At 50.9% G+C, this 26,976-nt stretch overlaps 9 protein-coding genes across 9 annotated transcripts; 5 read left to right on the forward strand and 4 right to left on the reverse strand.

The window, feature by feature from the left end:
* The first annotated feature begins 275 nt into the window (after positions 1-275).
* On the forward strand, positions 276-1,685 carry BU24DRAFT_426737 (Pkr1-domain-containing protein). The gene has a single exon (XM_033529041.1). It carries the CDS (start codon positions 697-699, stop codon positions 1,381-1,383), a length of 687 nt encoding a protein of 228 aa, XP_033379994.1. The 5' UTR covers positions 276-696; the 3' UTR covers positions 1,384-1,685.
* A 414-nt stretch (positions 1,686-2,099) lies between these two features.
* BU24DRAFT_354999 (STAM binding protein) lies at positions 2,100-3,893 on the forward strand (the record flags this gene model as incomplete). The annotated part of the gene is made up of 4 exons (XM_033523831.1): positions 2,100-2,225; positions 2,282-2,864; positions 2,941-3,637; positions 3,704-3,893. The coding sequence occupies 4 exons, from the start codon at positions 2,100-2,102 to the stop codon at positions 3,891-3,893; spliced, it is 1,596 nt and encodes a 531-aa protein (XP_033379995.1).
* A 344-nt stretch (positions 3,894-4,237) lies between these two features.
* Positions 4,238-5,642, reverse strand: BU24DRAFT_398336 (uncharacterized protein; the record flags this gene model as incomplete). The annotated part of the gene is made up of 3 exons (XM_033525379.1): positions 4,238-4,987; positions 5,101-5,258; positions 5,349-5,642. The coding sequence occupies 3 exons, from the start codon at positions 5,640-5,642 to the stop codon at positions 4,606-4,608; spliced, it is 834 nt and encodes a 277-aa protein (XP_033379996.1). The 3' UTR covers positions 4,238-4,605.
* A 1,447-nt stretch (positions 5,643-7,089) lies between these two features.
* On the reverse strand, positions 7,090-7,931 carry BU24DRAFT_354921 (WSC-domain-containing protein; the record flags this gene model as incomplete). Its single annotated transcript, XM_033523830.1, has 3 exons — positions 7,090-7,229; positions 7,293-7,625; positions 7,685-7,931. Coding segments are annotated over 3 exons (720 nt in total), but the record flags the coding sequence as incomplete, so codon positions are not given.
* A 1,469-nt stretch (positions 7,932-9,400) lies between these two features.
* BU24DRAFT_426742 (uncharacterized protein) lies at positions 9,401-11,112 on the reverse strand. Its single transcript, XM_033529042.1, has 2 exons — positions 10,576-11,112; positions 9,401-10,472 (listed from the first exon to the last, which is right to left on the reverse strand). The coding sequence occupies exons 1-2, from the start codon at positions 10,644-10,646 to the stop codon at positions 9,671-9,673; spliced, it is 873 nt and encodes a 290-aa protein (XP_033379998.1). The 5' UTR covers positions 10,647-11,112; the 3' UTR covers positions 9,401-9,670.
* Positions 11,113-13,162: 2,050 nt separating this feature from the next.
* BU24DRAFT_466346 (MFS general substrate transporter) lies at positions 13,163-15,018 on the forward strand (the record flags this gene model as incomplete). The annotated part of the gene is made up of 8 exons (XM_033532356.1): positions 13,163-13,337; positions 13,389-13,559; positions 13,612-13,707; positions 13,758-13,789; positions 13,853-13,921; positions 13,976-14,034; positions 14,095-14,247; positions 14,322-15,018. 8 exons carry the CDS (start codon positions 13,163-13,165, stop codon positions 15,016-15,018), a joined length of 1,452 nt encoding a protein of 483 aa, XP_033379999.1.
* Positions 15,019-15,662: 644 nt separating this feature from the next.
* BU24DRAFT_377002 (uncharacterized protein) lies at positions 15,663-18,872 on the reverse strand. Its single transcript, XM_033524635.1, has 2 exons — positions 18,680-18,872; positions 15,663-18,627 (listed from the first exon to the last, which is right to left on the reverse strand). Exons 1-2 carry the CDS (start codon positions 18,773-18,775, stop codon positions 15,739-15,741), a joined length of 2,985 nt encoding a protein of 994 aa, XP_033380000.1. The 5' UTR covers positions 18,776-18,872; the 3' UTR covers positions 15,663-15,738.
* A 535-nt stretch (positions 18,873-19,407) lies between these two features.
* BU24DRAFT_286602 (uncharacterized protein) lies at positions 19,408-22,339 on the forward strand. Its single transcript, XM_033522774.1, has 2 exons — positions 19,408-19,693; positions 19,763-22,339. The coding sequence occupies exons 1-2, from the start codon at positions 19,491-19,493 to the stop codon at positions 22,263-22,265; spliced, it is 2,706 nt and encodes a 901-aa protein (XP_033380001.1). The 5' UTR covers positions 19,408-19,490; the 3' UTR covers positions 22,266-22,339.
* A 521-nt stretch (positions 22,340-22,860) lies between these two features.
* Positions 22,861-26,341, forward strand: BU24DRAFT_426747 (uncharacterized protein). The gene is made up of 4 exons (XM_033529043.1): positions 22,861-23,075; positions 23,148-25,624; positions 25,691-25,812; positions 25,866-26,341. Exons 1-4 carry the CDS (start codon positions 22,989-22,991, stop codon positions 26,183-26,185), a joined length of 3,006 nt encoding a protein of 1,001 aa, XP_033380002.1. The 5' UTR covers positions 22,861-22,988; the 3' UTR covers positions 26,186-26,341.
* The last annotated feature ends 635 nt before the right edge of the window (positions 26,342-26,976 follow it).

Genomic DNA, 26,976 nt, shown 5'->3' on the forward strand with positions numbered 1-26,976 from the left:
GCTGTTGACTCACTCCTTCAATGATGTTGCTTTCGTGTGCAGTGCAAAGACGTGACAATCTATTAATATAATATGGAATGACTTCTTCCATTCTTGTCCCCCTAACTAATATATGTAGGAAAGCGACCAATCAGGCAGAGGATCCCTGGCCGGTAACTTACTGTGTAGGTACGTGAAATGAAAGGTTGCCGCGACAGCCCCGCGTGCGAAAAAAAGGTCCGACACGTCAAGAAGCAGAAACGCAGGTGGCAGGTGGCAGGTGGCAGTTGGTGGCAGGGGACTGTCTTCCCTCTCTTCCACCCCACATCTGCCTCTATCGCTGCTTGCCCTCTGTCCTCTGGTTAGACCAAAGATATCTAGGAAAGAAATACCAGTATTCCACGCCTGTTCTTTTTGTACATAGACTTCTGTAATCGCTGCGACAAATAGCGATTCTTACACCTGTCCTCGTTGCTAGGCACCCATCAAGGTTTGAGGTACGGGCACTCGTACTACGTAAGACGTCACCAACCACAACAGCGCAAGCTCCCTCGCTCCACGATCCGCGCTCCACGTTTTCCCACTATCTACACGTTCTGCGAACACACTCCCACACGCAAAAGGTCGACCTTCTCAGAGCCAGCTTCCTCCATAAACATAATCTTGATACCTACCAGCACCCCGACTCAACCCTACAACAGAAAAAAAGCAGCGATAATGGCGTCCTTCATGGAAAGGCTCTGGGAGTCCATCTTCGAACCCGGTCCAACGCCCACCCTGCTCGTCGCGACGAATGCCACCTTCGCCGCGCTCCAACTACTTCTATTCACCCTCCTCATCGCGACCTACAGCGTGCACTTCGTCATCCTGTCCATCCTTTGCGGTGGGCTCTGGTGGGCAATAAATTGGTTCGCGCGCGAGATCCGAGCCGCGCAGGAGAAAGAGGAGGAGGCGAAACGGATCCGCGAGGCGCGGCGCGAGAAAGACAGAGGCGGGAAGGGAGCCGGGGGCGAGGTCGGAGGAGGCATGGACTCCGGTGACGATACGGAGACGGAGGTGGAGGAGAAGTATCAGGGAAGACCGAAAGCGACGAAGGCGAGGTCGACGCGCTCGCAGCAACAGTCGTCGCAGTCGCAGCGGGCGCCGCGACCAGAGACGCAGAGCACGGTTTTCGTGGAGAAGCCCAGGGAGGGCGCTGCTGCTGAGGCTAGCAATGGAGGAAGAGATTCAACGCCTGTGCAGACCAGCTCTGGACCTGTGGGCGCGAGTACTTCGGGCGCGACGACTAGGCTTGCCCCGTTGGTAGATGATGCTGTGAGGAAGAGGAATCTCGCTGAGTCGACTGGGGAGTTGAGTACGGATTCTGAATGGGAGAAGCTGTCTCAAGACTCTGGTGATAGATGAAGGGAGGGAGGAGTAGCTACTGGACTGTACCTGAATGTTGTATGAGAAATGTCGAAGGATGTGAGGATACCCTGATTTTAAGTTTCGAAGCACTGTCTGTGCAATGGCCTCTTCTTGGATGTGACGAGTACAACTTATATATGAATGTTCATGTCAGTAAACTTTACCGTGTACATGGACATTGTGTTGCTCCCCGCGGCCATAATTGGATGATAGCAGGCGATACTTGGATGTAGAAGGTGAAGCAAGAGCAAATCGAATGTGGAATATCTAATTCTTTCACGGTCTTGTAGAGTGATTCCAGTAGATGATCATTGTAGCAAAGAAATATGTATTTTTCTCAGTTGGCATAGAGAAGATGGGATGAGAGTTGTCTTCCATCTGGGTCGTGCCTGATTGGGCCCCGCGGCGGTGGCGTCGGTGACAGTAGAGGTGGGTATGATGATGCAGCAACTAACCAGCGAGGTACCCATTAACTACCTAAGTGACACACGCACCCGGAACTTTATCACAGACATACACAGTCCATAGGCAACCACTCTTTTGCGAGACAACAGCTCTAGAAGCCCTTCGACCAATACTTCCCGCGCAAATGAAACATCACCGGCCGCTATCTTGCTGATAAAAGCATCCGCTTCTTCAAGCGTCCTCCCCGCATCAACAGAAGAACCCAACGATACGAAGCCACCGCCGCCGCGCATACCTGAACGTTTACAATGGCGCATGCATTGGGTGCCCCGAAAAGTATCCAGCAGGCACAGGAGCAAGCCAAAGCTTATGAATATGCCGAGCATATTCCTCTGCGACAATGGCTTCGTTCCGCAGATACAATGCTGAAGCAGGTACATTGCCAAAATCCCACTCCCGCTTCAATGTCCACTACTTACGCAGCCACCAGGCGCAAATCTACGAAGCCGAACGCAACGATCAGGAAGTGTTCGTGCTACTCCTCCGCCATGCAGACCTCGTCCTCGACAAACTCGCGAATCATCCCCAAAGAAGTCTTCCCGAGAATAAGAAAGCGTTGCGCCTCGCGAGAGAATCCGTGTTGGTCGATCTTCAGAAACTAGAGGTACTCCGGCCGAGGATCGAGAAGAGATACAAGGAATATCAAGAGAGAAGAAAGGCGCAATTGAAGACTCTCGAGGCCTTGGAAGGAAGAGCAGCAGATGGCCCGAATATCATACATGAATTGGATGGCATGTCGCTGCAGCCTGGACAGAAGCGACGGTCATACGAGAGGGCGACGTTAGATGCCGGAGAGAACAGAACGCTGGCAGCCAAGCTCGCGCAGAGGGAAATAAGGAGGAGAGATGCAGCAAGAAGAAGCGTGAGACAGGCGGGTGTCTCCGAAGAACAAGAGCATGAACGGAGGACTGGTGGCGTTTGGGATGTGGATGACAACGATCTATCACGGCAGATTCAAGAGGTTGCAAGAATGCAGGAACAGAACGGACATGCAAGTCAAAATTTCGCTGTAAGTGGACGGAAACAATTTATCGTGTAGGCCACTCTGAGACTTGAACTAACAATATCAGCGACCTTCATCCATCCAAGGCACCTCTCCATACCATTATCCTACCGTTCCACATAAGAGCAATCAGCAGCGGTGGTCTAACGTTCCCTCACTCCCACCAAAGGAACCTCTTCATCGACAATTAGATACCCCTTCATACCCACCCGCACTGCCGCCGAAGCCACCAAAACCTCCTATATCCACCCATTCACCTTTCGAGCATCCACGCCCACCACCAATCCCCGGCAAATACGCCGTCGACATTGTCCAGCCACCGCCTATCCCCGGGAAGCATGTCTCCACTGAGCCAGCCCCAGACGCAGACCTCGACGAGTTCACCTTCAAGCCCTCCGCATACCTCGAAAACGGCAACGCCCTCCGCAGCGTCTTCCTCCCGCCGACCCTCCGCCACGAATTCCTCCGCTACGCCTCCAGCAACACGCGCCTCAACCTCGAGACCTGCGGCATGCTCTGCGGGATCCTCAAGTCCAACGCCCTCTTCATAACGCGCCTCGTGATCCCCGAGCAGACGTCCACCTCCGACACGTGCGAGACCGTCAACGAGCAGGACCTCTTCGACTACTGCGACAAGGAGGAGCTCATGATCCTCGGCTGGATCCACACGCACCCGACCCAGACCTGCTTCATGAGCAGTCGCGACCTGCACACGCACGCCGGGTACCAGGTTATGATGCCGGAGAGCATCGCCATCGTCTGCGCCCCGAGCAAATCACCCAGGTAAGTTTCGACGGCGTCCATTCGACCATCCCCCGTTATATGATATGCTAACGCAGTACCTGGCAGCTGGGGCATATTCCGCCTGACCGACCCGCCGGGCAAACAAGCCATCCTCAACTGCAACCAGGGCGGCGTCTTCCACCCGCACAGCATCGACAACATCTACACCGAGGCCCTGAGCCCGGGTCACGTCGTCGAGCTCCCCAACGCGCCGCTCGAGGTAGTGGACATGAGGCCTAAGAAGAATCCGTTCTAAACCTGAGTCCTGGGAAAGGCACTGAAAGACAAGATGAGGGGATAATGGTGGCTGTGTGCATTTTCCGTTTGCTTTTTTTTCGGGAGAGTGCATAGCTGGTATGCATAGCGAGGCGTTTTTTTACTTACTCCTCTTCTTGTTCAAGAATTTCTGGTTTCGCCTTTTCGCCCTAGCAGTATAGATCGTCGAGAGTGCAGCATTTTGGCTCATGTTATGTATCGTATCATGACATGACATATCATACCATACCATACTATATAATATCGTTCTGTGTGTATCGTATCGTATCAACAACAGTGTGACAGTGCGTCATTATTTCACAATTTGGGGATGTTCTTTTTGATTCAGGAGTATGGTTTCTTCTTATTCTTGTGATCCCTTGCTATAGAGGGGCCTACGTCTATATTAAGAGGGGGAAAAGCTAAAGATGAATCATCTCCCTCCTCATGGGACATCACATCATCCTCGAGATGACGTCCCCATCCCCAGAGCCGAGATACAAGACCGAAAAAGAGAAGAGCATGGGGAGAAACTCCATCATGTTGGGCGTCTTCGCTGTCTCGCACAGCCTTGGACTCATCTATGAGGAGGGAAACCTTGAATATAAAAAACCTCATGGCAAGCGCCTGCCGCGCTCAATACCGTCGTCATACCGCTGGGGCTAAGGATCACACTCAACATCCGCCTTCCCCTCATCAGCGATAGAAGCCTTCTAAGCCTCCACCTGACTCTCCGCCCAATCCCTCCACTCCTTCCACTCAGTGTAGCCGAGCCTGACCTGTTTGCCCTGGTACCTCACGACATTGAGCTCGACCTTGGTCCACTCTTCCTTGCGGCCGCTCCAGCCGGCCTTGCGCATGAGGCTGATAAGCGTTTCTTCCTTCGTCCAGCCTTGCTCCTTGGCGACGTCGGGGAGGTACGTTGAGCCGTGGCGGCGGCCGTGGTACGTGAAGGAGATGCGGAGGCCGTGCTTGCCGAGCTCCCAGTCCATGGGCGAGGGCACCGGCTCGAAGTCCGTCAGGAGCGTGACGCCGCATTCGAGGCGGGGCAGCTCGCGGATCGAGATCGGATTGAAGCGGGTGTCGTCGAAGGCGCTGCGTGCTTGTGTCAGTTTAGGTTCTATGTCGTGTTTGTATGTTTGTTCCTGGCGTGTTTCTCTATTTCGCTCTGTTGGAAGATTTGGAGGAAGGATAACGCGAGTTCTTACGAGGTTAAAGCGTAGCTCCGCAGCCCGTCGTCCAACGGCTGCGCTTCAAACGTCCCAATGCATCCCCTCAGCCTCTTGTCGCTTTTGTGCAGCGTGTTCCATGTGACGAACAACGGGTGGTCCGCGATCTCGTCGGATTCCCTCTGCGCTCGCGATCTCTTTCCGAGTGAAAAGAAACTGCTTATACTCGAGCTCTTGCTTGTTGCCGAACTGGCCTCGCTGGCGCCGCCTGCGGGAGTCGAGCTGACGCTCGCGACGGACGACGAACTCGCTGTCGTTGAAGGTGAGGGCACGAGAAGTCGGGATATCGCGGCTGGGCGGTTGTTCTCGGTGCTCGAAGGAGCGGCAGTTGCTGTCGCGTCGTTTTCGTCTTGCTCAGAGTCCGATGGTTCTACATTGTTGGTGTTTGTTTCTGCTTCGGTGGGGTCGGCATTAAACTGCTGCCAAAGCGCGACGACTTGTGGTAAGGAGAGCGGTTTGCGCTTCTCTAAGCTAGCGGAGAGTGTCTCGAAGCAGTAGGCACAGTGGGCTTGAGTCGCCATGGTAGAGTCCTTCAGATCTGGACTCAAGGTACGCTGGTACACTGGTGGAGCAAAGATGACCGGTAGATGATGATGAGGTACGGAGTACGGTGCAAACGATAAGCTCGCAAGAGCTTGCGGCAAGTATTTATTTGGAAAGAGATAATAAGAGAGTAGTAGTTATATAGGTTGCAGTGCGCCACGTGTGTCTTTAAAGATTTCTGCCTGGGTGGTCAAAGGCTTTGAGATAGGGTTGGTCATATAATTAAGTTGCAGATGCAGGTACTGGAGAATCCCAGGCAGGCAGTTGGTTCATATGCTTGCTGTTCCTGTTGAATGTTGGTCTTCCTTTACTTTCCGGGGTGAGCGTCACAAGAGCTGAGTGAGGATTGTCGGGTTTGATTGCTTAGCTGGGGGCTCTTGTATCACCACCGGAACTGAAAGGTAAGAAGGTGAGGGGAAAGAACAGGAAAGAGAAAGAGTGGAAAGAGTTGGGTTGAGATTAGTCGGTTGAGAGGCGTCGCCTCGATGATGAGCTGTTAGCGCGGGGTGTGGTCATGTCGATGGATGAGGTCGGCTTTTGGGGTTAAGAGATTGCGCTAGTTCGGATCTGGCTTAACGTCCCCCGAGAACTATGGAATGAATCGATGCATGAACTCTCGTCTCGGTACTCGGAGAAGGTCAGATAAAAATGTTCATTTCCCACTTCTAAACCATGCAAGGATTGAAGAAAGTTCCTTCTCGACCTTTCCTTGTTCCTTACAGGCGGCGTTAGCCAAACTAGCTCTAACTCTTTCTTCTGGTATTGCCCACGACATCACACGCGTTATAGCTAGGTGATGAAGAACGGCCCCTTGATACTTAGATTATCCGCCAACATAGTGAACGAAGATGCAGACTCGCCAGCGAATATACCGCAGAAGTAACCAATATACCAACCGACCCTTTCCGCCTCGATGGGAATCAGAAAGTCAATCAACTCGTATACCAACTCGCCGTTCGCTGCTGGCACTGTACAGTTGTGAGCCGGGTCATTGGGAGTGCACACTTCCCGCGGGGGTTTGGTCCTGAAATCTTTCAGGCCGGTCGGAGTGTAGTGACGCAGCACTACCTCGAATTGAAGATCGTTCGCATATGCCGTCCCGCCGTCTGGCTTACGGCCAACGGCTGCAGAGAAGTTGTAACTTCCGACTTTGTCGAGGTTGATCACTCGGCCAATGCAGATTGACGAGTTTGTCGATGAACTGGCGAGGGCGAGATCGATGGGATCTAGGTCTTCTCTTGTAGATGTATCGCTAATGAACAGGTTCCATGATCCAGAGCCATATGAGTAATTCTTCGCTTCGTTTTCGGCCTGAGAAATGTTGGCCACCAAGGTTCCCAGGTCATATGACGGATTGATTCCTTTGGTCACCCAGGGATATGGCCCTGATTCGAAATTACCGTTGTCAATGTACTGGATATCAGTGAAGCTGTATATGTCCAGTCTGTTCGGTCCGCCACAATACTCTGAAATGTTGCCTTGACATATTGAGTTACATCCAGTAGCCAGCGGAATTCCGGGAATCATGACAGATCCAGTCGATATCTCGGTCCCGCACCAGCATTCTGTTATGGGCCATGTTAGAATTCAATCATATCAAAGAGTCCAACATTGGGGCGAAATTTTACCACCAGAGAACTCGAGGCCAGCATATGTGAAAGAGCTATCGAAGCACGAGGCTATGCACTTTGCAACGGTCATCGAAGCACTGCCCCCTTGGACATATGAAAGACGAGATAGCGTGCGGTTATACACGTTGTCGGTGAAACATCCCTGATAAGTGAATCCATTGAGGCCAGGGTTCGTCGAAGGGGCAGGCTGATTATAGTTGGCGTAAATAGACAGCCTGTTGGGTCCTCCACAGGACTGGACCGCATTTCCAGTACATGGCATGATGCATTCATCAGGAGAGAACTTGGCGGATCCTAGCCCCAGCCCGCAGAAGCATTCTCGACTATATTCTGGGAGCAGTTCAGTGACAAAATTTTCGTAATCGGGGAGAAGAATTTTGATCGCCTACCGGTGCCTGCGTATGGGTATCCTCGGGAGGAGCAATGGTTGATACAATATTCACCCGACATGGCGTTCGACGCAAAAGATGCGCCTGGCAATGTCCTCGCATAGGCAGAATCGCTGTAACAACCAATGTAGGTCCAATTAGTAGGAAGTATCAGTGCAGGCGCGACGAACGGAACCCGTCCTTGACATCTTCCGAGCGCTGCAAAATCAAGCAACGAGAGAATCGTGCATAGTCCGAAATGCTTCATATTGACTGGGACAAGTAGAAGACCGAGAAACAGTACGATTGTCAGTGAACAGATACGAGTAGGAACAAGAAGTAGGAGGTGGAAATCATTGGTATTGCATTCCATTCCAGAGGCTATATGTCGGACAAGTCGGCAAACCCCCTTTTGCCCCAATGTACATCCACGCAATCGAAAATGAACGAATAAACATTGGGCCTGACTACATTCAGATTGATATTGAGTTTTGGTGTCACACAGAGAAGCTGCGCAGCTCACCGATGGTCCCGCTGGCCGGGAATACGGACCTGGGAAACAGTATGTAACCCTATCTTCATGCACCCGTGCCTCATGGAGGAAAAAGGAAGAGTGTTTGGTAATGATAGGGTATTCGATCTTGGCACGATAAAATTCCTTCAGCAGTGCGAGCATGGGTAAGGCTCAGTTGCTGTACACACTAATGCCGTATGGTTTTGAAGTAGTACATAGTACTTGCTCCTGAGACCATATCTCATAATCATCACTCGAGTTCGGAATGCGTCTGGAGAACTGCAATCCTGATGGGCCGTCTGGCCCGCACGCTGTTCGTTGGAAATGGTTAGTGTAGTGAAGACTCATCACTGACTTTTCGACTTTTTTCATTGCCGCATCTCATGCCTACGGTGGTGTATCCGATACCGGCTCGAAGCCGAGGCTGTCAAAGAAAGCCCATATATGCCATTGACGCCATCCAGAATGTCCTCGTCATGGGAAATGAAAGCCACCGTCGGTTCGCTCACGCTCATGCTTTTTTCGTTCCTCATGCCGCGTCGCGCTTGCCCTCCTTGACCTCCTTCTGCAGAGATTGTCAGCGATATTGTCGATATGTGGACCATCGTCCGTTTCAGGGGCGACGAACCAATGCCTTCATGGTTCCGTGAAGAGCATGTCTGTGGTTCCTTCGGAACTTGGGGTCGGTTCCCTTGAGCGAAGGGTATCGGTTGGTCTTAGGCTTCTTGATACTGTTGCCATCATTTATCAGTTTCCGTTCCATCACATGAATGTTACGCGCGTGCAGATCGAAATAGATCGTGGGTGGGAAAGGGCGGATCGAATCTCGTTGTGCTTATTTGGGGAGCATTTCGTACCCGTTCTTGTGGTTCTTCTTCGACTGGTTGTGCTGAGACGAGTTCTTTGACTCTGTTGTAGGTTAGCTTAGCTGGCTTTCGCAATGTAGAAAGCGATTCGCGACGTACTGGCCATGGCGACGGTATTGAAGTCGAGTTGACGGAGGGTGAACTTGACAGGTGATGGTGTTGCTGTGACTTCGAAATTCGCCTGCTACAACTGTGGGAGTTAGCGAACCAATTTCCGGTCCATGCCGGATTCGTACTAGCGCCGACCATCAAGCACCAAATCACTTTTCCACTCTGCAGGGGGAGCGATTCTACCACATCATATTGGAAGGAACAATAACGATCTAGTGTCATGCATGCATTTCCATGCGATTCAATTCATCAGAAATAATTTCGATCATGTACGCTTCCATTTGTATTCAGGTTGCTATCGATGGAAAGGTGAACGGATATCTCAATACGCCAATTTGAGCAGCCCTACTGTGTAAAGCTGCAATTTTAATCACAAGCACAAACGCGCAATAATGACCTTTCCCACCCCCTTCAAACAATCAGATCCGATAACGCCTCATTCAGGTCGTCAACCACTCAGGGTAAAGACAGACGTGGATGTATTGAATTATTGCGTCCTATTCATCGAGCGTCCCTCTAATGGTTCAGAGCGTTTTGTGAAGGAGCAGCGCCGCCTTGGGCCTGTTGTTGGCGCAGCCTACGACGAATAACCTCCTCAGAGGTCTCAGCCGATCCGGCACCTTGCCCAGTCAGAGGTGGAGTGCGGTCTGCAGTGTCGACAATGTCCTCATCGTAGGTCATGCCGTCAATCATTCTGGCCTCTTCTTTCTGTTGCTCTGCGCTGGCACTGGTCTGCGTTGTTGTAGAGCTTCCCGTCGCAGAAACACCCGTCATTGGGCTAGCTGGAGCCTGTTGCTGCTGCTCACGTAGATATGGCGGCACAGCATTCGCCTTGCTGATGGCCGGGCTTCCAATCTGGCTATGTTGTCTGGCAGGTGTCCTCGCACCCTCGCCGAAGCCTACCAGGCTGGCAGCTTCGTCGCTGAAGCCACCCATGCTGGATGTCTCGTCGATGTTCTGGTCCTCACTCATCCTGTCTCGATCGAAAACGTCACTCTCACTCGCCCATGTCGTGCGCCCACCTACACTACCTGTTGCGCTCGCACTGCCGACGGTGCTGCGCTCACGAAAGATCTGAGGCTGATTGTTCGCATCGAAATACGCAGCAGGAGGATAGTTGGCAGCCGCTCCTGGAGTCAGATTCTGAGGGTTGCGACCGGTGACAGAGATTCGTTCCAAGCCGGCCAAGCGTGAGATGCGGTCGGCGCGCTCAGCTTCGGCGGGGTGTTGGTGGTGGGGAAAGTGGCCTCGGTGACCGTCCTTGATTGCGACAGTGGACAGCTCCGACATGGAGGTAGTCGCGGAGTTGGGGGTGCCTCTGCATGTCGGTGACGATGATTAGTTGAGTGGTTCAAGAGTATGAGCAGTGATGCACCTGTGCATACTGTGAGGTACGCGAAGGTCAGGGTCCAACAACTTACGGGGCATCTGGGGTACCGAAATCCGATGGCGGAGGAGGCAAGTTGATGAGGGTAGGTGCGTTAGCAGTCATGATGAAGTTATCCAAACTGCTGATTCTTTTGGAGTTGAAGTCTTGGAGTTTTGATAAGAAGTGATGTTTGTGAAAGTGATTCGAGGGGATGTGGTGACAAGAAAGATGTTGGGGGGAATGGTTTGGTCGAGGGCGGCGGCCGCAGTTGGTTGGTTGGCTGTTGGTTGGTGGGAACGGCAGGGGAAAGAAGGAAGAGGCTGTGACGTAGTAAGTCCGGGAGATTGACTGGGACGTCGAGGACGATGAGAACAATGGATGATGATGATGATGATGATGATGATGATGGCGGATGGATGCAAGGATAAAAGTACGAGGTAGTAAGGGTAGGTCACCAGACGCAGATGCGATCAGCGAAACAGTGAGGGAAATTACGAGTATCATGAGCAGCTATTCCAGAGTCCATATGTTGATGAAGAAATGAAGATAATAGTGAATGATTATTACTGGTTTCTCTACTCCCTCCAGCCACCCATAGATTCGATTGATTGTCCATCTTCATATGCCTTCGAGTTCACTACTCGATCTAATAATACTGAATCTAATTAATTAATCCTTTCTCTTTGGTCGCGCCCTGAATCTTACTCATATCTGTCAAAGCCATCACCCCACCACCATTCGCGCCGTTTATTCGCGCCTCACTGGGAGGGTTCGACACTTCACTTGATTCGCCCGTTCACATGACTGCCTGAATCATGTCTAGGTATCTGCTGGTCGCAAACGTGAAGTCCTATCCTCTTGCGCTTGGAATTCGTCTAGAATTGCCGGGTAAATCCTTCACCTTGCCTCACTCTTCTCTCATGGTGGATTCTAACAGTTCTCTGGCCTGAATGCATGATTACGTCATCGCTCATTCACATCCATTCACTAGTATCGTCGAGTAACAACCACGTGCCAATCTACTTGTCTCATACCAGAACGAAATCCATCACCATGAGAAATTCAAGTATCTTGATCATGAATATCTATCAGATACAAACACTCTCTACATAACAAGATCTAATCGTTTTATTTGTCATAGAAACAATTCGAGGAGCCTTCGGTTTCACTTCATCTTTTCTCTGTTGATATCCATCGCCCGAGGGAAAGCCTCGTTTGCATCATATCGCTGGCCCGTTCTCGAGGTGTGTCCGGAGATCCCTCTCTGGCTTTATGTGACATGAAACTTGTTTGATACTACAGAACCGTTGCTGATACTGGATTGTGAAGGAACCCGAGGCAGTGGCGTCAGACTCGATATCTACGACTACCTAACTCAAAACGATGCCTCGTCTCGCGCTTTCTGCTCAGCCAACATGCATCAAAGACCTCTCCAGTACCTACCTTTTGGTCTTAGCCGCTGCGCATCAATCGAGCGTGGCAATCATATGGGCTCTTCCATTTTGAATATATGGGAGTGGGCGAAACGGGTCGCAACTTGTAGCTTGACCGTAACAGCGCAGATAATGGTTGATGCACAATTCATTCCGCTCTCGCTATGTTGGTTCATGAGCAGCACGGATTACATTGCGCTGGCTGGCCATTGGCCAGTAATCTTTAAATGTTCCGTATCTTCTAGACAGCGCGATGTTAGAGAACAATCGCTCGCCGTTCTACAATTGCATCCGCGTTCTCATTTCCGGTGCACATGTTCCATGCTTTTTATTCTCACTGCATGAGGGAACCAACCCGTGGACTGAGGAAGTGTTATCATCGACGGAGTCCACAGCAAAGTACAGAGGCGCATTGCGGCCGGTGCGATGACGATCCGAAAAGTAATACTTTATCCATTCCTCTGGGATGCGAAGACGAATGGGAAATCCTCAATATGTCATTATTGGTCGGAATCTATCCAGTCGGAAATCTACAATCAGCTTTCAGGTTGGATACGCACCCGGTCGAAGTTGGGCCAAGCCAATCTGCGTGGTAATTTCTGCATGCAAGATGAGCAAATCTGTATAGCCTCCCGCGCCTCCCACGTCTCCCACGTCTCATCCGGTTACCGATATCCCAAGGAAGGATCTTCGTTTACAGAGTACAAATAGTAGAGCCAGTCATCCTGCGGATGCAATTTGAGAATCGCAGGGACGCGGAACCCCTGGCGGAATTAATTCCTGAGGCGTTTCCCCAGACGGGTTTCCCCTCACATCTTGGCTGGCACACGGCTAGCAAGTGGAGTCCGGGGTAGCTTAACACGGCAGTGGACACTGCATTTTCTCTGCTTTGATTGGCGTGGGACAACAACCACTGCGGTTGGATGCCGCATATTTTGTTGAGTTTGCTTCAAAGTGACAACTCTGTCCCTCGTATCCATCCCCTGCTATCTTTGTCCCCCAGGATTTTCCCCATGTTGCTAAACTATTAAGCCTGCTCCATCTGCCTCTCTTTTACACTCGACCCATAGATTAGTGACACGATTATCAGGCCATCTGAGACCAGATCTCAGAGATAAATCCCATCACAGCTCAAACATTCTTTTGGTGCCCCAGTCTTATCTTGCATACATACGAGATCTTGCGGGGGGAGAGGCAGCCACAATCATGGAAGACAGGAAGGAGCATTTCCAGGACGAGAAGATCGAGGTCATCAATGACACTAGGGGCACCAACATCGATCCGGTCGCGGAGAAGAAGCTTTTGCGGAAATTGGATCTTCGGGTCCTACCACCGTTGTTCGTTCTTTTCCTGATGGCGTTCCTTGACCGGACGAACATAGGTAAGGCGGTGTTGCAGACGCGTTGAGAGAAGACATCACTGACGAGTATAGGAAATGCCCGTATCCAGGGAATGACAAAAGACCTGAAAATGGAGAAACAGGATTACAATATAGCACTATTCGTGTTCTTCATCCCATACATTCTCTTCGAAGTCCCATCGAATCTTATCATCAAGAAGCTAGCCCCATCGACTTGGCTTTCCATAATCATGGTCCTATGGGGTATGTCAAGCTCACGAGCCGAATACCTCCCGCCTTAGACTAATATACATAGGCATCTCGACCATTGGCATGGGCTTGGTACATACATTTGGGGGGCTTGTGGCAATGCGTGCCCTACTTGGATTTTTCGAAGCTGGATTGTTTCCTGGTTAGCATCAGTCGTACCGACAACACGATCACACACTAACTTTGGTCCAGGCTGCATCTATCTTATCAGCATGTATTACAAGGTTCGTCACTCTGATTAGACCATCAATGCAGATTGGGAGAACGAAAGCTGACCTATTCCGCAGAGATTCGAACTCCAATGGCGTATGACTCTATTCTTCACGGCTAGCATTATTGCAGGAGGTTTCAGTGGCGTACTTTGTTTCCCTTTCCCAGTGGTCCGATGAATCAAGACTGACTTCATTCAGCTTCTGGCCTTCGCCATTGCAAAGATGGCTGGTACGGCGGGATATAATGGCTGGCGCTGGTAAGCATTTTAAACCACCCCAACGTCCGGTACCTTTAGTATATTTACTCATATATTCAGGATCTTCATCATCGAAGGTCTAATGACCTTCGTCATTGGTGTCCTGGCCAAGTTCTGGGTTCCAGACTGGCCCGAGACCGCCAAATTCCTTACAGAGGATGAGCGAGCCTTGCTCGTTGCCCGTCTCTCCTCGGACAGTGGCGATGCAGTAATGTAAGTTGAACGCTCCCGCTATGTCTCCCCTTCCAATGAAAGATCGCACGACTAACCTACGATGTCTCCTCCAGGAACCGCCTCGACAAGCGTGCCGCGAAGCGCATCTTCCGCGACCCCAAGATCTACCTCGGAACCCTGGCCTACTTCGGCATCGTCAACACAGGCTACGCAGGCTCCTTCTTCATCCCGACCATCGTCACCGAACTCGGCTACACCGCATCGGCGGCACAAGTCCGCAGCATCCCCATCTTCGTCGTCGCGACCGTCACGGCCGTAGCAACTGCCTGGCTAACGGACCGCATGCGCCACCGCTACACATTCTGCATGGCCGGCCTTGTTGTTGCGTCCATCGGGTACATCCTGCTCCTTAACCAGCAGAATCTCAGTACGGGCGTCAAGTACTTCGCGCTGTTCCTCATCGTACCAGGCGGCTACATGACGCAACCCGTGACGCTGGCCTGGATGTCGAACCTCATGTCGGGGCACTACAAGCGCAGTGTCTCGTCCGCGATGCAGATCGGCTTCGGAAACATCGGTGGCATCGTCGCGTCGAATGTCTTCCTGCAGTCTGAAGCACCGACCTACCGCACCGGCTACGGCGTCTCACTCGGCTTGCTGTGGATCTGCGGCGCGGCGTGCACGTCGCTGTTCTTCCTGGCCAAGAGGGAGAACAAGAAGAGGGAGAGGGGCGAGAGGGATTGGAGGCTGACGGAGCCCGATAGCGATAACCTCGGTGATGATCATCCTCATTTCAGGCTTACCACTTAAGTAAAGGGTGTTGTATCCGGTTATAAGGACTAAGGACTTGGAATTTTGGATGATAGTCAGAGTTCGGTAGCTATGATATACTTGCATATATGTATAACTTTGCATACAACGAATTTGAATGACGAATGGTTCGATCTCCCAAGAATTGTATGATGAAACACTAGGCAAAGTAATCATAGCATTCTACACTATGGGGAGAATTCGTCCAGCATATCATAATCACTCCTTTTATTCCACGCAGTAGTGGTTAGTCTTGTAGTACCCTTTCAGCCGAAGAGGGAAGCCAGAAATAGTCCTGAGAAAGCTCGTCATGTTATTTAACTGACTACAGAGACATTACAAAGGGCAGAGTAAATAAATAAACTACAAAACTTCTTAAGTCTTTACAACATTCTGTTATGTTTAAAAATCAAGTAATATAATTTACTAGATACAAAGGTGTTTAGATGGTGATCGTAACAATAGGGGGTGGCCAGCACTATTGCCGGCTTCCCCCTTCGGTTGAGAGGTACCGTCTTCAAATTATAACAGAATGAAGGACCAGACCAAAGACTTGATCACACACATCCATTAAAATTTCGAGGTCACGAAGAGAAAAAGGATCGTCAGAGTAAGCGACATATTTGCAAATGGTACTAAGAATGCATGCAATGAGTATTATTATGATATCTATAGTACAACATCTTCATGTCACTGCTGGCCCTAATCAGGATATGTCCTTCATTGGCCATAACCCCAGCGCTTCCACTCTCCCTGGTGAACTTGTACATACTCCTCGACTTCTTCGTCTGAAGGCCAGCCACCCCAATCCTCGATGCTGTCAATCTGTGCCTTTGTCAATACTATCAGCTCGGTCGAAGCGGGAGCGTTATGCTGCCCTCCCGACAGCCTGCCCTCGAGTGCACACCTCAATGCCACGAGCGTTCTGCGCCATAGTCTCTCAAGGGAGTTGGATGGAGAGACATGTGCTTCCATGGCAGCGCTGATTTGTGCGGCATGGCTCACCGCCCACGTGGAGAAGGAGTACAAGCCTTCGTAGTCGCGGACGGCGCCGAGAGCGCGAACGTAGACATGTAGCAGTGCCGCACGAGGCACCAAAGGCGGAGTAGGTTCAATTGGCAATACATGCGGCGCGTGAGTCTCGAGAGCAAGGCCTCCAGCGATGAGATTATGGAATAGCTTTCGGAGCTGACGTGAACCTTTCTGCGTAATATCATGCACTAACTTCGGGTTGTAGGCGCCCTGGGAAGCTATATCCCCTGCAGCACGCAACACTATGCCGAAAAAGCGCACCTGCTCCTCATCAACTTCAACACCGGTGCTGTGCATCTTCGTGAGAAGGTCGCTCATCGTATGATATTGTGAGAGAATCCGAATCTCTCTTCTCTCCCGCGTGCTCCCGGCCAATTTGATGGGCAATTTCCATCGGTCGTAGATCAGATGGTGCATATAAGCGGTCCATGCTGGCCTGTAAAGGGGTCGTCGGCGAATTAACAGAGCATGTGCGTAGTCGAGAAGATACTCTCTATCAGTGCTGAATCTGACTTTGTGTTCCGCCATAGAGGGGGAGATGGGAGCAAGGCTGGGAACGTCACGACGCACACCAAATCGGCATAAAAATCTGATGAAGGCATGGATCAGATAGCCAGGGAGGTCATGGAACTTGGAAGATCTCTTATAGAGCACCGAACCGTTTACCAAAGTCTCCAATCCACCCTCGAATGCTGCCGTAGAAGAATCCAAAAGTTCTTGGATCGTCTCGAATTGTAATGGCGACTGGATTAAGAATGCAAGAAACCGTCCTCGAGGAATGACCCCATGTTTGCACATACGACGATAGAGCTGCTCGAAAGACGGGATAGGTTCAGCAATATGTATAAGACCAAGAGGAGAATGAGGATCTGGTAGCACCTCTTTCATATCACCGGGAAGGAGGTGTTGACTGGATAGAGAATCCTCAGAAGACTCTGGATGATCGGCTGCGTACAGCTTTTCAAACATCGCATGGTAGACTTCGGGATTTGCGGGAGACTCGGATGCCTCGAACGCAAGAAACGCCGCCCATGCCTCTCTTAATGTCCTGGTCGTCCTAATTCGGGCACCCCACAATGATGATTTGAGAGTATGGGCGGCATTCAGGGATTTTGAGGTGTGAGGCAGTAGAGTTCGCGTTTGTATGGTCGGACTTAGGTCAGTGTCCCATCCTGCAAAGATCTGTGCAAGATCCGTCCAAGCATCGGTTGTGTAGCCTGCTTCGAACATGCGAAACATTATCTGCATTGCGCGTGATGCACCGAACTCGAAACCTTTGTCTTCGTCCATTGCCGTCCGGTCATGCTTCCATGGAGGCCAAGCCGGCCTTTTGAGCATTGCCCATTCACGCTCCTCGGCAGTCTTCGGTCGTGCAAGCTGAACTCTGACAACACCGCGAAAACCAGAGCGAGTGACGGTGACTGTCGGTACAGTCTGTGCCATAAATGCTAGGATTTCGAATTGGGCGACTTCTTGATACTTCGACAGCGCGATCGGATGTATGCTCAACGGTACTGAAATGAGTGAAATCAGAGTGTTACAGAATTGCGTAAGTTCAGTGGTGAACTTGTCTCGTGTGTTTTCTTTGCTGTCCATTTCTCCTTGAATTCGGGTGGCCTCTGTCCTGAAAGTAGATGCGATCCAAGGCAGGGTCTCAGGCCAAACACGTCGCGCATGGCGGATCAGACGCACAAGGAAAGCCTTGAGGGGCGACCATTCAATAGGATCCATCTGCAGTTTGCCTGCTAGGAGTCGCATTAATGAGCCTAAGGCGACCGCTGAAATATGTTTACGGCGAAGAAGAATCAGGAGGAGAAAATAGGGTGGTAGCGATTGGCTCTCGTGCAGGGTCGCTGTAGCTATACGAGGATTATGCTCGGTGACGCTTGCCGCCCATAACTTGACATCATGTTCGGTGAACCCATGCGAGGCAAGCAAGTCCAATTCTTGTAATCCAAACTGATGCTGTGGACTATCGGGTGCTGCTGCCTTTAGGTATCGCCCTAGAACGGAGTATAGAGACACGGATTCCCTAGTCCAGTCAATGTCCAATGGTGCCGGAAGTGGTTGTATCCTCTTTCCAGTCTCCTCTAAATCATTCCCAGCCCAATCTTCTCCTACCAACCCATGGAGTTCACCTTCATCTCGGCTGAGCTGGCCAAGGATGCCCTCGCTGTTGCGCAAATTCTCATAAGATATCCTGGGTTCACCACCATTCTGGACATTGAACCGAATAGATTCAACTACCAACTCTGGTCGACTTTTCCTTTCTCGTTTGAATCGTCGACGAGAGATCACCTTTTGCGGTGGGTGTTCCAACCATTTGCGAAATGGGGATCTTGAAACATGAGAGGAGATTGCAGAAGGCTCACTTGCGCTATCTGAATGAAAACGGATTGAGGTTTTGCTTGGTCGATATTGACTAAGTGTGCGATCAAGGAGGATTCGATCGGAGACTGACGATCCCAGTATAGGCCGGGTACTTGAGTTGCCGGTGGTCAGGCAGCGGGGATGGGGGAGATGTAGACATGGTGTGTAAGTCTTCGTGGGTGATTGATGTATTAGGAGAAAGTATGGCTGAAGTATATGTTAGATTACACTGATAAGAAGAGCGTTCGAGAAGACATACGTTGGTGAAGAAGAAACGGATCAAGGGTATTCGCTGCGTCGAAAGGAAAGTACGACGGGAGCTACCTGGGGCAGCCAGGGAAGAAGGCAATGGCATTCATCGACAATGGGGGTATTAGCTGGGATCTGGAAGAAGAACTGAACAAGAATTAATTGTGTTGCGAATACGGAGAACTGGAGAATGCAAATTGCGATGATGTTGTGGAAGCGAATTAGGCCAAAAGATTTGGGGAAGTTCTTCAGCAATCGTCTGTCCAATGAGAGGCGGTGAAATAAGTTACGTATTAGTCATATATTTAATACAACTCTGCACCGCGAAACATACCAACAAACGCGGAATGCACAATGAACGTACAATAGATGCAAATCATGAATGAAAAGTCTCTGTAAACACTATCCCCAGGTTATTTGAATCATTGAGTACATCCATTTACAGCCTGTGAGGGCTCTGGTCCGTTCATTTTGCGAGACGATGCGAACGGGCTTGGCAAAATTACATCGCGTATCTTGCATTGAACATCTTTCCTACTAGTAAGAGACCACCGAGACCATCACACACCAAAGAGTCGCATTCCGTCACGTCGCGCACTCCCGTCCTGCGCGCACATACTCACGCTCTACCTTGTCACCCATCCTACTGATCTAGCTTCAAGTCGCAATCAGATCTGCAGTGGTGCTCGCTGTGCGCGACAATTGTTCAGGACGTGGATCGCGACGCCAACCCACGAACCGACCACGGCCTCGAGCGCGTTGCACATCAACCCCATCACTCCCGCATCGCGCGGTGAACTTCTCCCATCTCCACCTTCACGATGGCCACCACCAACGGTGCCCTGACACCACCTCCGCAGATCCCGGCGACTGCGTCTCCCTCGCCAACAAAACGGAAACGGGACGGCAATCAGCAATCAAAACTTCCCAATGGTGTGTCGACCACGACGAAAGAATCGTCGGCAAGTGATGCAAATACATCTATTTCGGCCTCCATAAATGATGTCTTCGCAGTCCTTACCAGGTAGGCGTTCTCTTCCCAGACTCAAGATCACAAAGGCAGGGTCAAGAATACTAAGACGACTTGACGTAGTTACGACGCCCAGCCCTCGATCCTCAATCACTCGACATCTTCTGCGAAAAGCCGATCTCCCTCCGGAGAGTCCGATTCTAAACGTGCGAAAACGAGCGGCCCATCTATTGCCAGTGGAATCGAAAGTGGCGCCTACGAATCCCTCGAATCTCTACAGAAAGATATTGAGCTTGCTTGCCGGGATATCTTAGCACCCTTTGAAAAGAATGAGCGGACGATTCCACACCTTACTGCCGAGGATATCAAATTGCAGTCATATGTACTTGCTTTTGAGAAGGTTGCAACAGAATTGATTTCGCGAGAGCGTGCGCGCGCTGCCCTGATAACAGAGAAACGTAGTGCAGCTACCCCTGAAGATGAGGACGGCGAACATGAAATCGACGATTCTGTACCAGTCAAGCAGGAAGGGCAGCCAGAAGAAGATGAATCCACCGCAGGTCGCACTGTTTTGACCTTGTATGGAAGTGCACAGGGCCCGAAGCAGCTTTTCTCAAGCTTACAACAGCCCACGTCTGTGCCAAACATACGCAGTACTGACAAAGTGAATCCTAGCGAGGCGCCAAAGATTCTGCTGCCCTTGCGCGAGGCGAATCTTCCCAACATTATCTCTACAACCGAAATTCTACCCTCAGAAGCAGATATCGCTGTGGAGTCGAAGAAGACAAGAACTATCGGGGAGGTGTCTAAAACACCTGCTCATCTGCCACAGCTAAGCCCACCAAAGCACGCAAAGCCTATGACCACTCGTGGCAACACGATCACATTCGCACCAGTGGACGTACTTCCGAAACCATCTCGCGCAACTTCCCAGTCTTACGCAAATCAGAAGCTTGTAACAGGCCACTGGCTAGGCTATGGTGGAGTTGATACACCAAAGGATCCTACTTCGCCTACCGCAAAGCAAAAAAGTAGGCAACGAGCACTGAGCACAGGCGAAGCCCAGCTACCACCTTCTGAAGCAACGATTGCTGCGGCGCAGCAGGCAAAAGAGGACGCCCTTTTCCGTAGCGTATACTCTACCTTTGCCCCAAGCAGAGATGACGCAACCACTATTGTTCCTGAGGAGACCAAGAACATGATCTGGTGGCAGAAAGTCGGCGAGAAGCGTTTCAATGAAACTTTCCCCGTGGATCCTGCACTGCTTGAATTGGACGCTAAAGGAGAGTCCCGCCCGGAAGATGCTGCAAAGGAGAATGACGAGTTCAAAGACGCAGTGGAAAATTTTGTTCCCGTAGAAGAGGACCCATTTCCAACTTCAGACAAGCCCAAGTTGGAAAAGAACACCGAGGAGGTGCTACAGGAGATATCGGAGCTTATTGAGACACTGGCCTCTCACCAGCGCAACCGCAATGCATCTTTGGCCACCAATCCCCGCACGCCAGTCATGCATAATTCCTCCCTTGCAACATTGGCAGGAAGTCCGTCGACACCCTCCTCCGAGGAAATTGATGTTTATCAGATGCTCAAATCCCAATTAAGCTTGATGATATCTCAACTTCCTCCTTACGCAGTCGCTAAGCTGAACGGCGATCAGTTAGAAGAATTGAATATTAGCAAGACCATTCTCATCGAAACAGACGACGCTACCGGTGTCTTGGAAGAGGACCAGCTCTCAAGACTTGCGAAGGGCGTTGCAAATCCAGCCGCTACGCCTTCCCTCACACGGATGGCTTCCACTGGATCAACACAATACCCGGCTTCAAGTTCGCAATATAGTCGAGCTACGCCAAGTCATACTGCCGCTCGACCTGCTCAGACAGCTCAGACATACTATCCTCAAGCACAGTCAGTACACAGGTCACCATCAGTGCATTACCAGCGTCAGGTATCGGGTCCACCGCAACATTACCAACCGGGAGCTTCCTACGGCAGCAGCACTCCGCGACAGGGCTACGCAGCAACCCCTGGCTACACACAGCCGACCCCTCGAGCATCATACAACCAACCTGCACCTTCGTCTTACTATAATCAGCGCCCAGGACAGCCCGGGAGCTTCTCAACTGCTCCCAGCTCCCAATTTTATCAGAACACACCGTCGACTCAGCAGCACAATCGATATACACAACAGCAACCGCCACAAACACCACAGAACGGCTATTTCCCACGGCCGCAAAACATGCCCTCGTTCAACTATGGCGCTGCACCCAACCCCCTTGCACGTACTGAGTCGCCGCTGAAGGGAACCCCGTCTATTCCTCAGTCTGGGTATGGTAATCGTGCAACGTTCATGGCTAACGGCCAGGTTCGAGGTGGCTATTACCAACAAGGGCAGAATCCGCAGTATGGCGGGGCGCAAGCATCCACTCCGTCGACTGCAGCTGCACCCTCTGGATACAGCCAACAGATGATGCTCGACAGACAACAGCAGGCGCAGACAGCAGCCCAATCCCAGGCCCGAATGGCGGCACAAAATTCGTTCAGACAGGGCTCCGGCACCCCGCAGCCACCGAGCACACAGTACGGCAGCCAACCACCAGTCAATGGAACTCCTGTTGTATCATAGAATTATCTCTACTTCTCTTAAGGTAGCGTTTGAACTACGGGTTTTTATTTAATTTATTCTGCACGACCATGTCATGCTTTTTCCAAGGAAATGCATCTTCTTCCGCTCTTTTGTCTCAAACTCAAAAACTCAAGAGTGTGGCAGGCGTTACGGCTGGGGGAGGAAATTGAAATTCGACAAGTAAGGGCATTCTTTAATCCGATCGGGTCCAACAGATATGAAGATGGGCGGATGATCGGACAACATTTCTTTCTTTAGGTTATGGGGGTTTCTTTTGTGCGTGCTTGGTTTCCGCTCTATCCGAGCGCGAAGTGGCATAGCAGGGCCATACCCTACTCCACCTCCCTCACGAGGTAGGCTTGTGGAGCACAAAATGCGCTGTTGCTTGTTCAAGTAGTATCAGTGTAATATTGTAATATGAACAAGAAGATATCCCAAACTCTACAACTTTGCTTGCACCAATCTGTATGTCCTAGTAAAGACTTGAGCCAGTCACCATGTTGATAGATTAGATGTTAGTGGCTAGTCCCAGGGTCCTCGCGTATAATTGCCTGCCCTTGGTACGTCATTTCTTCTAGCTGGGCCGCCGAGACAGCACACATACGCCCACCACCCCACACAGGTACCTCGTAAGCCAGATAGCTCCTCCCAATGTTCCCCAAGGCATTTGGCTTACTGAAATTCCTACATGTGCCACAGACATGAGAAGTTCACGACACCACTATGGCTCATCTCCTCAGAGGAAAGCAGGCTGGAATTCCCAATGATTTATCCGCTGGCCTAGGTTCTGACCTCTTTGTTCTCGATCATGTACGCTTACTTATGTTCCGTTTTGTCCTATCACCATTTTCGCAGAGAGTTTTGTACTAATACAAGATAAAGATCAGGAATTATGGATTGAATTCTCTTGTCAGCCAAATCGCATATGATCCCGTCCAGCATCTCTTCGCCGTCGGTACCAACGAGAGTAAATTCGGCGTCGGTCAGATATACGTATTTGGGCAGAAGAGAGTTGAGGTCATCTTCTCATTGCAGCATCGCAGCTCCGTGAAAATACTCCAATTTTGTGCGGAAAAGTTGATTTGCTTGGATAGCAGAAACGACTTCTCCGTCTTCTCGCTCGAGACAAAATCGCTTTCGCGTGCGTTCAGTCCACCGGCGAAAATCACCGCTATACACAGCGACCCTACGCTCGACTATGCGCTTCTGGGTACGCAGACCGGCGAGATCCTGGCCTTCGACCTCGATCGTGAAAACCTTGCGCCTTTGAAGATTCCGAACTTCTGGCGCGAGCAGTATCCACGATCCCGCCTGACCTCTATTGTAACCCTTGCGTTTCACCCTCGAGATATCGGCACACTGCTGATCGGATACAATGCTGGAGTGGCTCTCTACTCTTTCAAACAAAACAAAGCAACCAAATTTTTGAATTATGTGTTACCGAAAGGGGCCCCCGGAGGAGACTCGGATCCTGCCTCCATCTTCACAGAACGGAGCCCACCTTTGACGCAAGCTGTCTGGCACCCTACCGGAACTTTTATCCTGACAGGGCATGAAGATAGCAGTCTCGTCATCTGGGACCCGAAAGATGGCAGAATAGTACAAGCTAGGACTCTGCAGGACACGAACGTGGACAAGCCTGGCCCTGGAAGTTTCAGCCCTGGAGGTGGTGATGGTACCTTTGCCATCAAATCTCCTATCTTCAAGGTCGCTTGGTGTGCGAACCAAGACCCAGATGACACCGGCATTCTGATTGCAGGAGGAGCACCGTCAAATTTAGCTACAAAGTCGCTCACCTTCTTTGAACTTGGCCGTACCCCGGTTTACAACACTTCCTCCTGGCAGGTCCTCGCCAATCACTTCGAAAACCCTAAACGCCAAAGAATTTTGCCTTGTCCGCCGGGCACAGAAGTTATAGATCTTTGTCTGATCCCACGTTCCTCCCCACACTTCGCTGGTGCACATGATCCTCTCGCTATTGTCGCTCTACTCGCATCAGGAGAACTCATTACGCTTAGCTTTCCCAGCGGTATGCCCATATGCCCAACAAACCAACTTCACCTATCCTTGACCCTAGTCCATCCGTTTGTCAACTACGTGAATCTCGCTCCTGTCGAGCGAACAAGATGGCTGGGATTGACTGAGAAGCGCCAACACGGGCCGCTCTTTCTAACTGGTGGCGCCGAGGCAAATTATCCGTTGAAGAGATTTGAACACCGGAACGTGGTACAAACCGCTCACGCAGATGGAACGATAAAGCTATGGGATGCTGGCCATGCAGATGAGATTGAGAACGATGCCGCCTTGCAAGTCGACGTGGGCCGAGCAGTAGGCCGTCCGGAAAGCGTTGAGGTCACTCGCACTTCATTTGCCGGCGCTGCGCAAGAGTTATCTGTTGGACTGAGGTCAGGCGAGCTGGTTGTGTTCCGCTGGGGCATCAACAAACACCCAGGAGAAGAACTTCCATCCGGGCCTAATGAACAGCAAAGACTCACAAACATAATGGACCGCACCGAAGCCACGCTTAAGGAGGGCCTACTTCCTTTCACCCTGTTGGACCAGGGTCATGGGCCAGTCACCGCCCTCAAACACTCTGATGTTGGCTTTGTAGCCGCTGGATTCGAAGGGGGAAGTCTGGCGATCATTGACCTCAGAGGTCCAGCCATCATCTACAACTCCTCTATATCCGACTTCATCAAATCCGACAAGCGTGGGAGCTTCCGTCGCAGTTCAAACACTCCCTCCACGAGACCTGAATGGCCAACAACCCTCGAGTTCAGCGTCATGTCGCTTGAACATGAGGAATATTCGAGCATTCTCCTCCATGTCGGAACCAGTCTCGGCCACCTCGCAACTTTTAAACTTCTACCAGACTCGAGCGGGCGATATAGTGTACAATTCGTGGGAGCGGTCACGCTCGATGACCGTGTGCTCAACGTCTTCCCGATGCATGCGGAAACCGGTAAGCCAGCTTACGCATCACAATCGGCCCTCTCCAATCTACGTAGTGGCCTGAAGACCAATGGCGTACTGCTTGCTGTCACGGCGTCCGGCGCGAGAATCTTCAAGCCTGCAACTAGTAAGGGTGCCCATAAAACCTGGGACGAATTCCTTTGCGATTCGGCAGCCGTTGTCCGGTACGAGGATCTCGGCTATGCACTACTTGGTCTGTACGGAGATGGCCGTGCAAGGGGCTACTCGATACCTGCGCTTAAGGAGATCGGAAGCGTGAAGGTCGACCATCTTATCGACGTGAAGAGATTCAGTGAGGCGGTCATCACGAGCACTGGAGACATTCTAGGCTGGAAAGGCCCTGCCGAGCTAGCATTGGTAAATGTGTTCGGCACGGGCATGAAGTGGTAAGTTAGCCATACTAGAGTGCGACGGATACGGGTAAGAGAGTCATCAAAATTAACGAACTCTAGGAACCAAACCAAGGATACGCTCATGAATCTCGAGCTACTTATTCCTCCACGGCCTCTGATATCTAACATGCAATGGATATCCGGTACCCAAATTGTCACGCCCGCAGATATGGATCTTCTAAGTATGTCTATCCCCCACATCAACTAGCACCTTCACTAACTGTTTTTGACTTAGTCGGTGGACCTCAACGACCTCCCTCCCAGAGGATGCTTTCACAGGCGCGCGCCGATGAGGAGCAACGCCGCCGCGATGCTCGAGCTGCATCAACATCAGCCTCGGGATCTGCAGGCCGCCCGCCGCCCGACAACGAAGGCTGGGGTGCCTGGGCGTCTCGACAACTGAACGAGCGGACCGAGAAGCTCAACATCGTCGGCGACAGCATGGACAGCTTGAGTCAGAACTCGGCGTCGTGGGCAGATGACGTGAACAAGTATGTCAACAAACAGAAGCGAGGTATGGTTATGGGTGCTATGAAGAGCAAGTTCGGGTTCTGAAGCGGCGGGGAAGCACGATAAAGAGTTGAACGAAAAGGTTGATCAACATGAGTACCGGTTTAGGGAGGAAGTGAGATTATACCCGTGCAGATAGCGTTAGACGCTTTCCATGCCCCAGCAGTTCGTTCAGTAGTCTAGAAAAATAATTAGAGCAGTTTTTGGGAATTGATGTTTTTCTTCTCGTGTTTCTATCCAAGGTCCAGCCAGTTTCGAAGGCTTTTTAAGACAGTGCTTCACCGATCTGTAAACAACTCCGTGTATCTGCCCTTTGCACCCGCTAGAATTTTTGATATATCGACCAATACAAGTACCTTTCTTATAACGTTAGTGTTACTGCAATCAGGCCGTAGTGTGGGCCAATATTGCTTGAAGCGTGGCATTGCTCAAACCTCTATTTGGCTTCGCCCAAAAAGAAAACGCGATTACCACGCAGCGTTTCGCGAACCATAAATACAATGATAGCATCGTAAGAACTTATGGGCAGCTATAATTCCCTTTTCCTTGTTACCTTGAAGAGATGTCGATTGTGATTGCAATCAGTCAGTGTTGCTCGGCATAGAATCTTTGCTGAGCAAGAAAAAGAGTGCTTGCTTGATCGACAACAAACAAGACGCGGTACTCTACAGGCGCAATCAGATCAAGAAATAAACTCACTGGGCAAAAAAATTGGCAAATAAAAAAAGGTTGCAAAAAATTGCAAAAAAAAATGAGCTCGTAATTGGCCAAACCGAGTCTCGAATGTAGAGCTCCTAGCCCGGGAAAGCTAGGTAGTAGTTGTGGTCTGACCATCC

This window comes from Aaosphaeria arxii, assembly GCF_010015735.1.
Source record: "Aaosphaeria arxii CBS 175.79 unplaced genomic scaffold BU24scaffold_9, whole genome shotgun sequence".
NCBI classification, from domain to species: domain Eukaryota; kingdom Fungi; phylum Ascomycota; class Dothideomycetes; order Pleosporales; genus Aaosphaeria; species Aaosphaeria arxii.

Coding starts and splice junctions, on each gene's coding strand:
- BU24DRAFT_426737 (XM_033529041.1), top strand. CDS start 697: ATGGCGTCCTTCATGGAAAGGCTCTGGGAGTCCATCTTCGAACCCGGT.
- BU24DRAFT_426742 (XM_033529042.1), bottom strand. CDS start 10,646: ATGACTGCTAACGCACCTACCCTCATCAACTTGCCTCCTCCGCCATCG. Junction 10,473..10,575: donor TTCGGTACCCCAGATGCCCC/GTAAGTTGTTGG, acceptor ACCGACATGCAG/AGGCACCCCCAACTCCGCGA.
- BU24DRAFT_377002 (XM_033524635.1), bottom strand. CDS start 18,775: ATGCCATTGCCTTCTTCCCTGGCTGCCCCAGGTAGCTCCCGTCGTACT. Junction 18,628..18,679: donor TCCGTTTCTTCTTCACCAAC/GTATGTCTTCTC, acceptor CATATACTTCAG/CCATACTTTCTCCTAATACA.
- BU24DRAFT_286602 (XM_033522774.1), top strand. CDS start 19,491: ATGGCCACCACCAACGGTGCCCTGACACCACCTCCGCAGATCCCGGCG. Junction 19,694..19,762: donor GTCTTCGCAGTCCTTACCAG/GTAGGCGTTCTC, acceptor GACTTGACGTAG/TTACGACGCCCAGCCCTCGA.
- BU24DRAFT_426747 (XM_033529043.1), top strand. CDS start 22,989: ATGGCTCATCTCCTCAGAGGAAAGCAGGCTGGAATTCCCAATGATTTA. Junction 25,625..25,690: donor TTCGGCACGGGCATGAAGTG/GTAAGTTAGCCA, acceptor AACGAACTCTAG/GAACCAAACCAAGGATACGC. Junction 25,813..25,865: donor CGCAGATATGGATCTTCTAA/GTATGTCTATCC, acceptor TTTTTGACTTAG/TCGGTGGACCTCAACGACCT.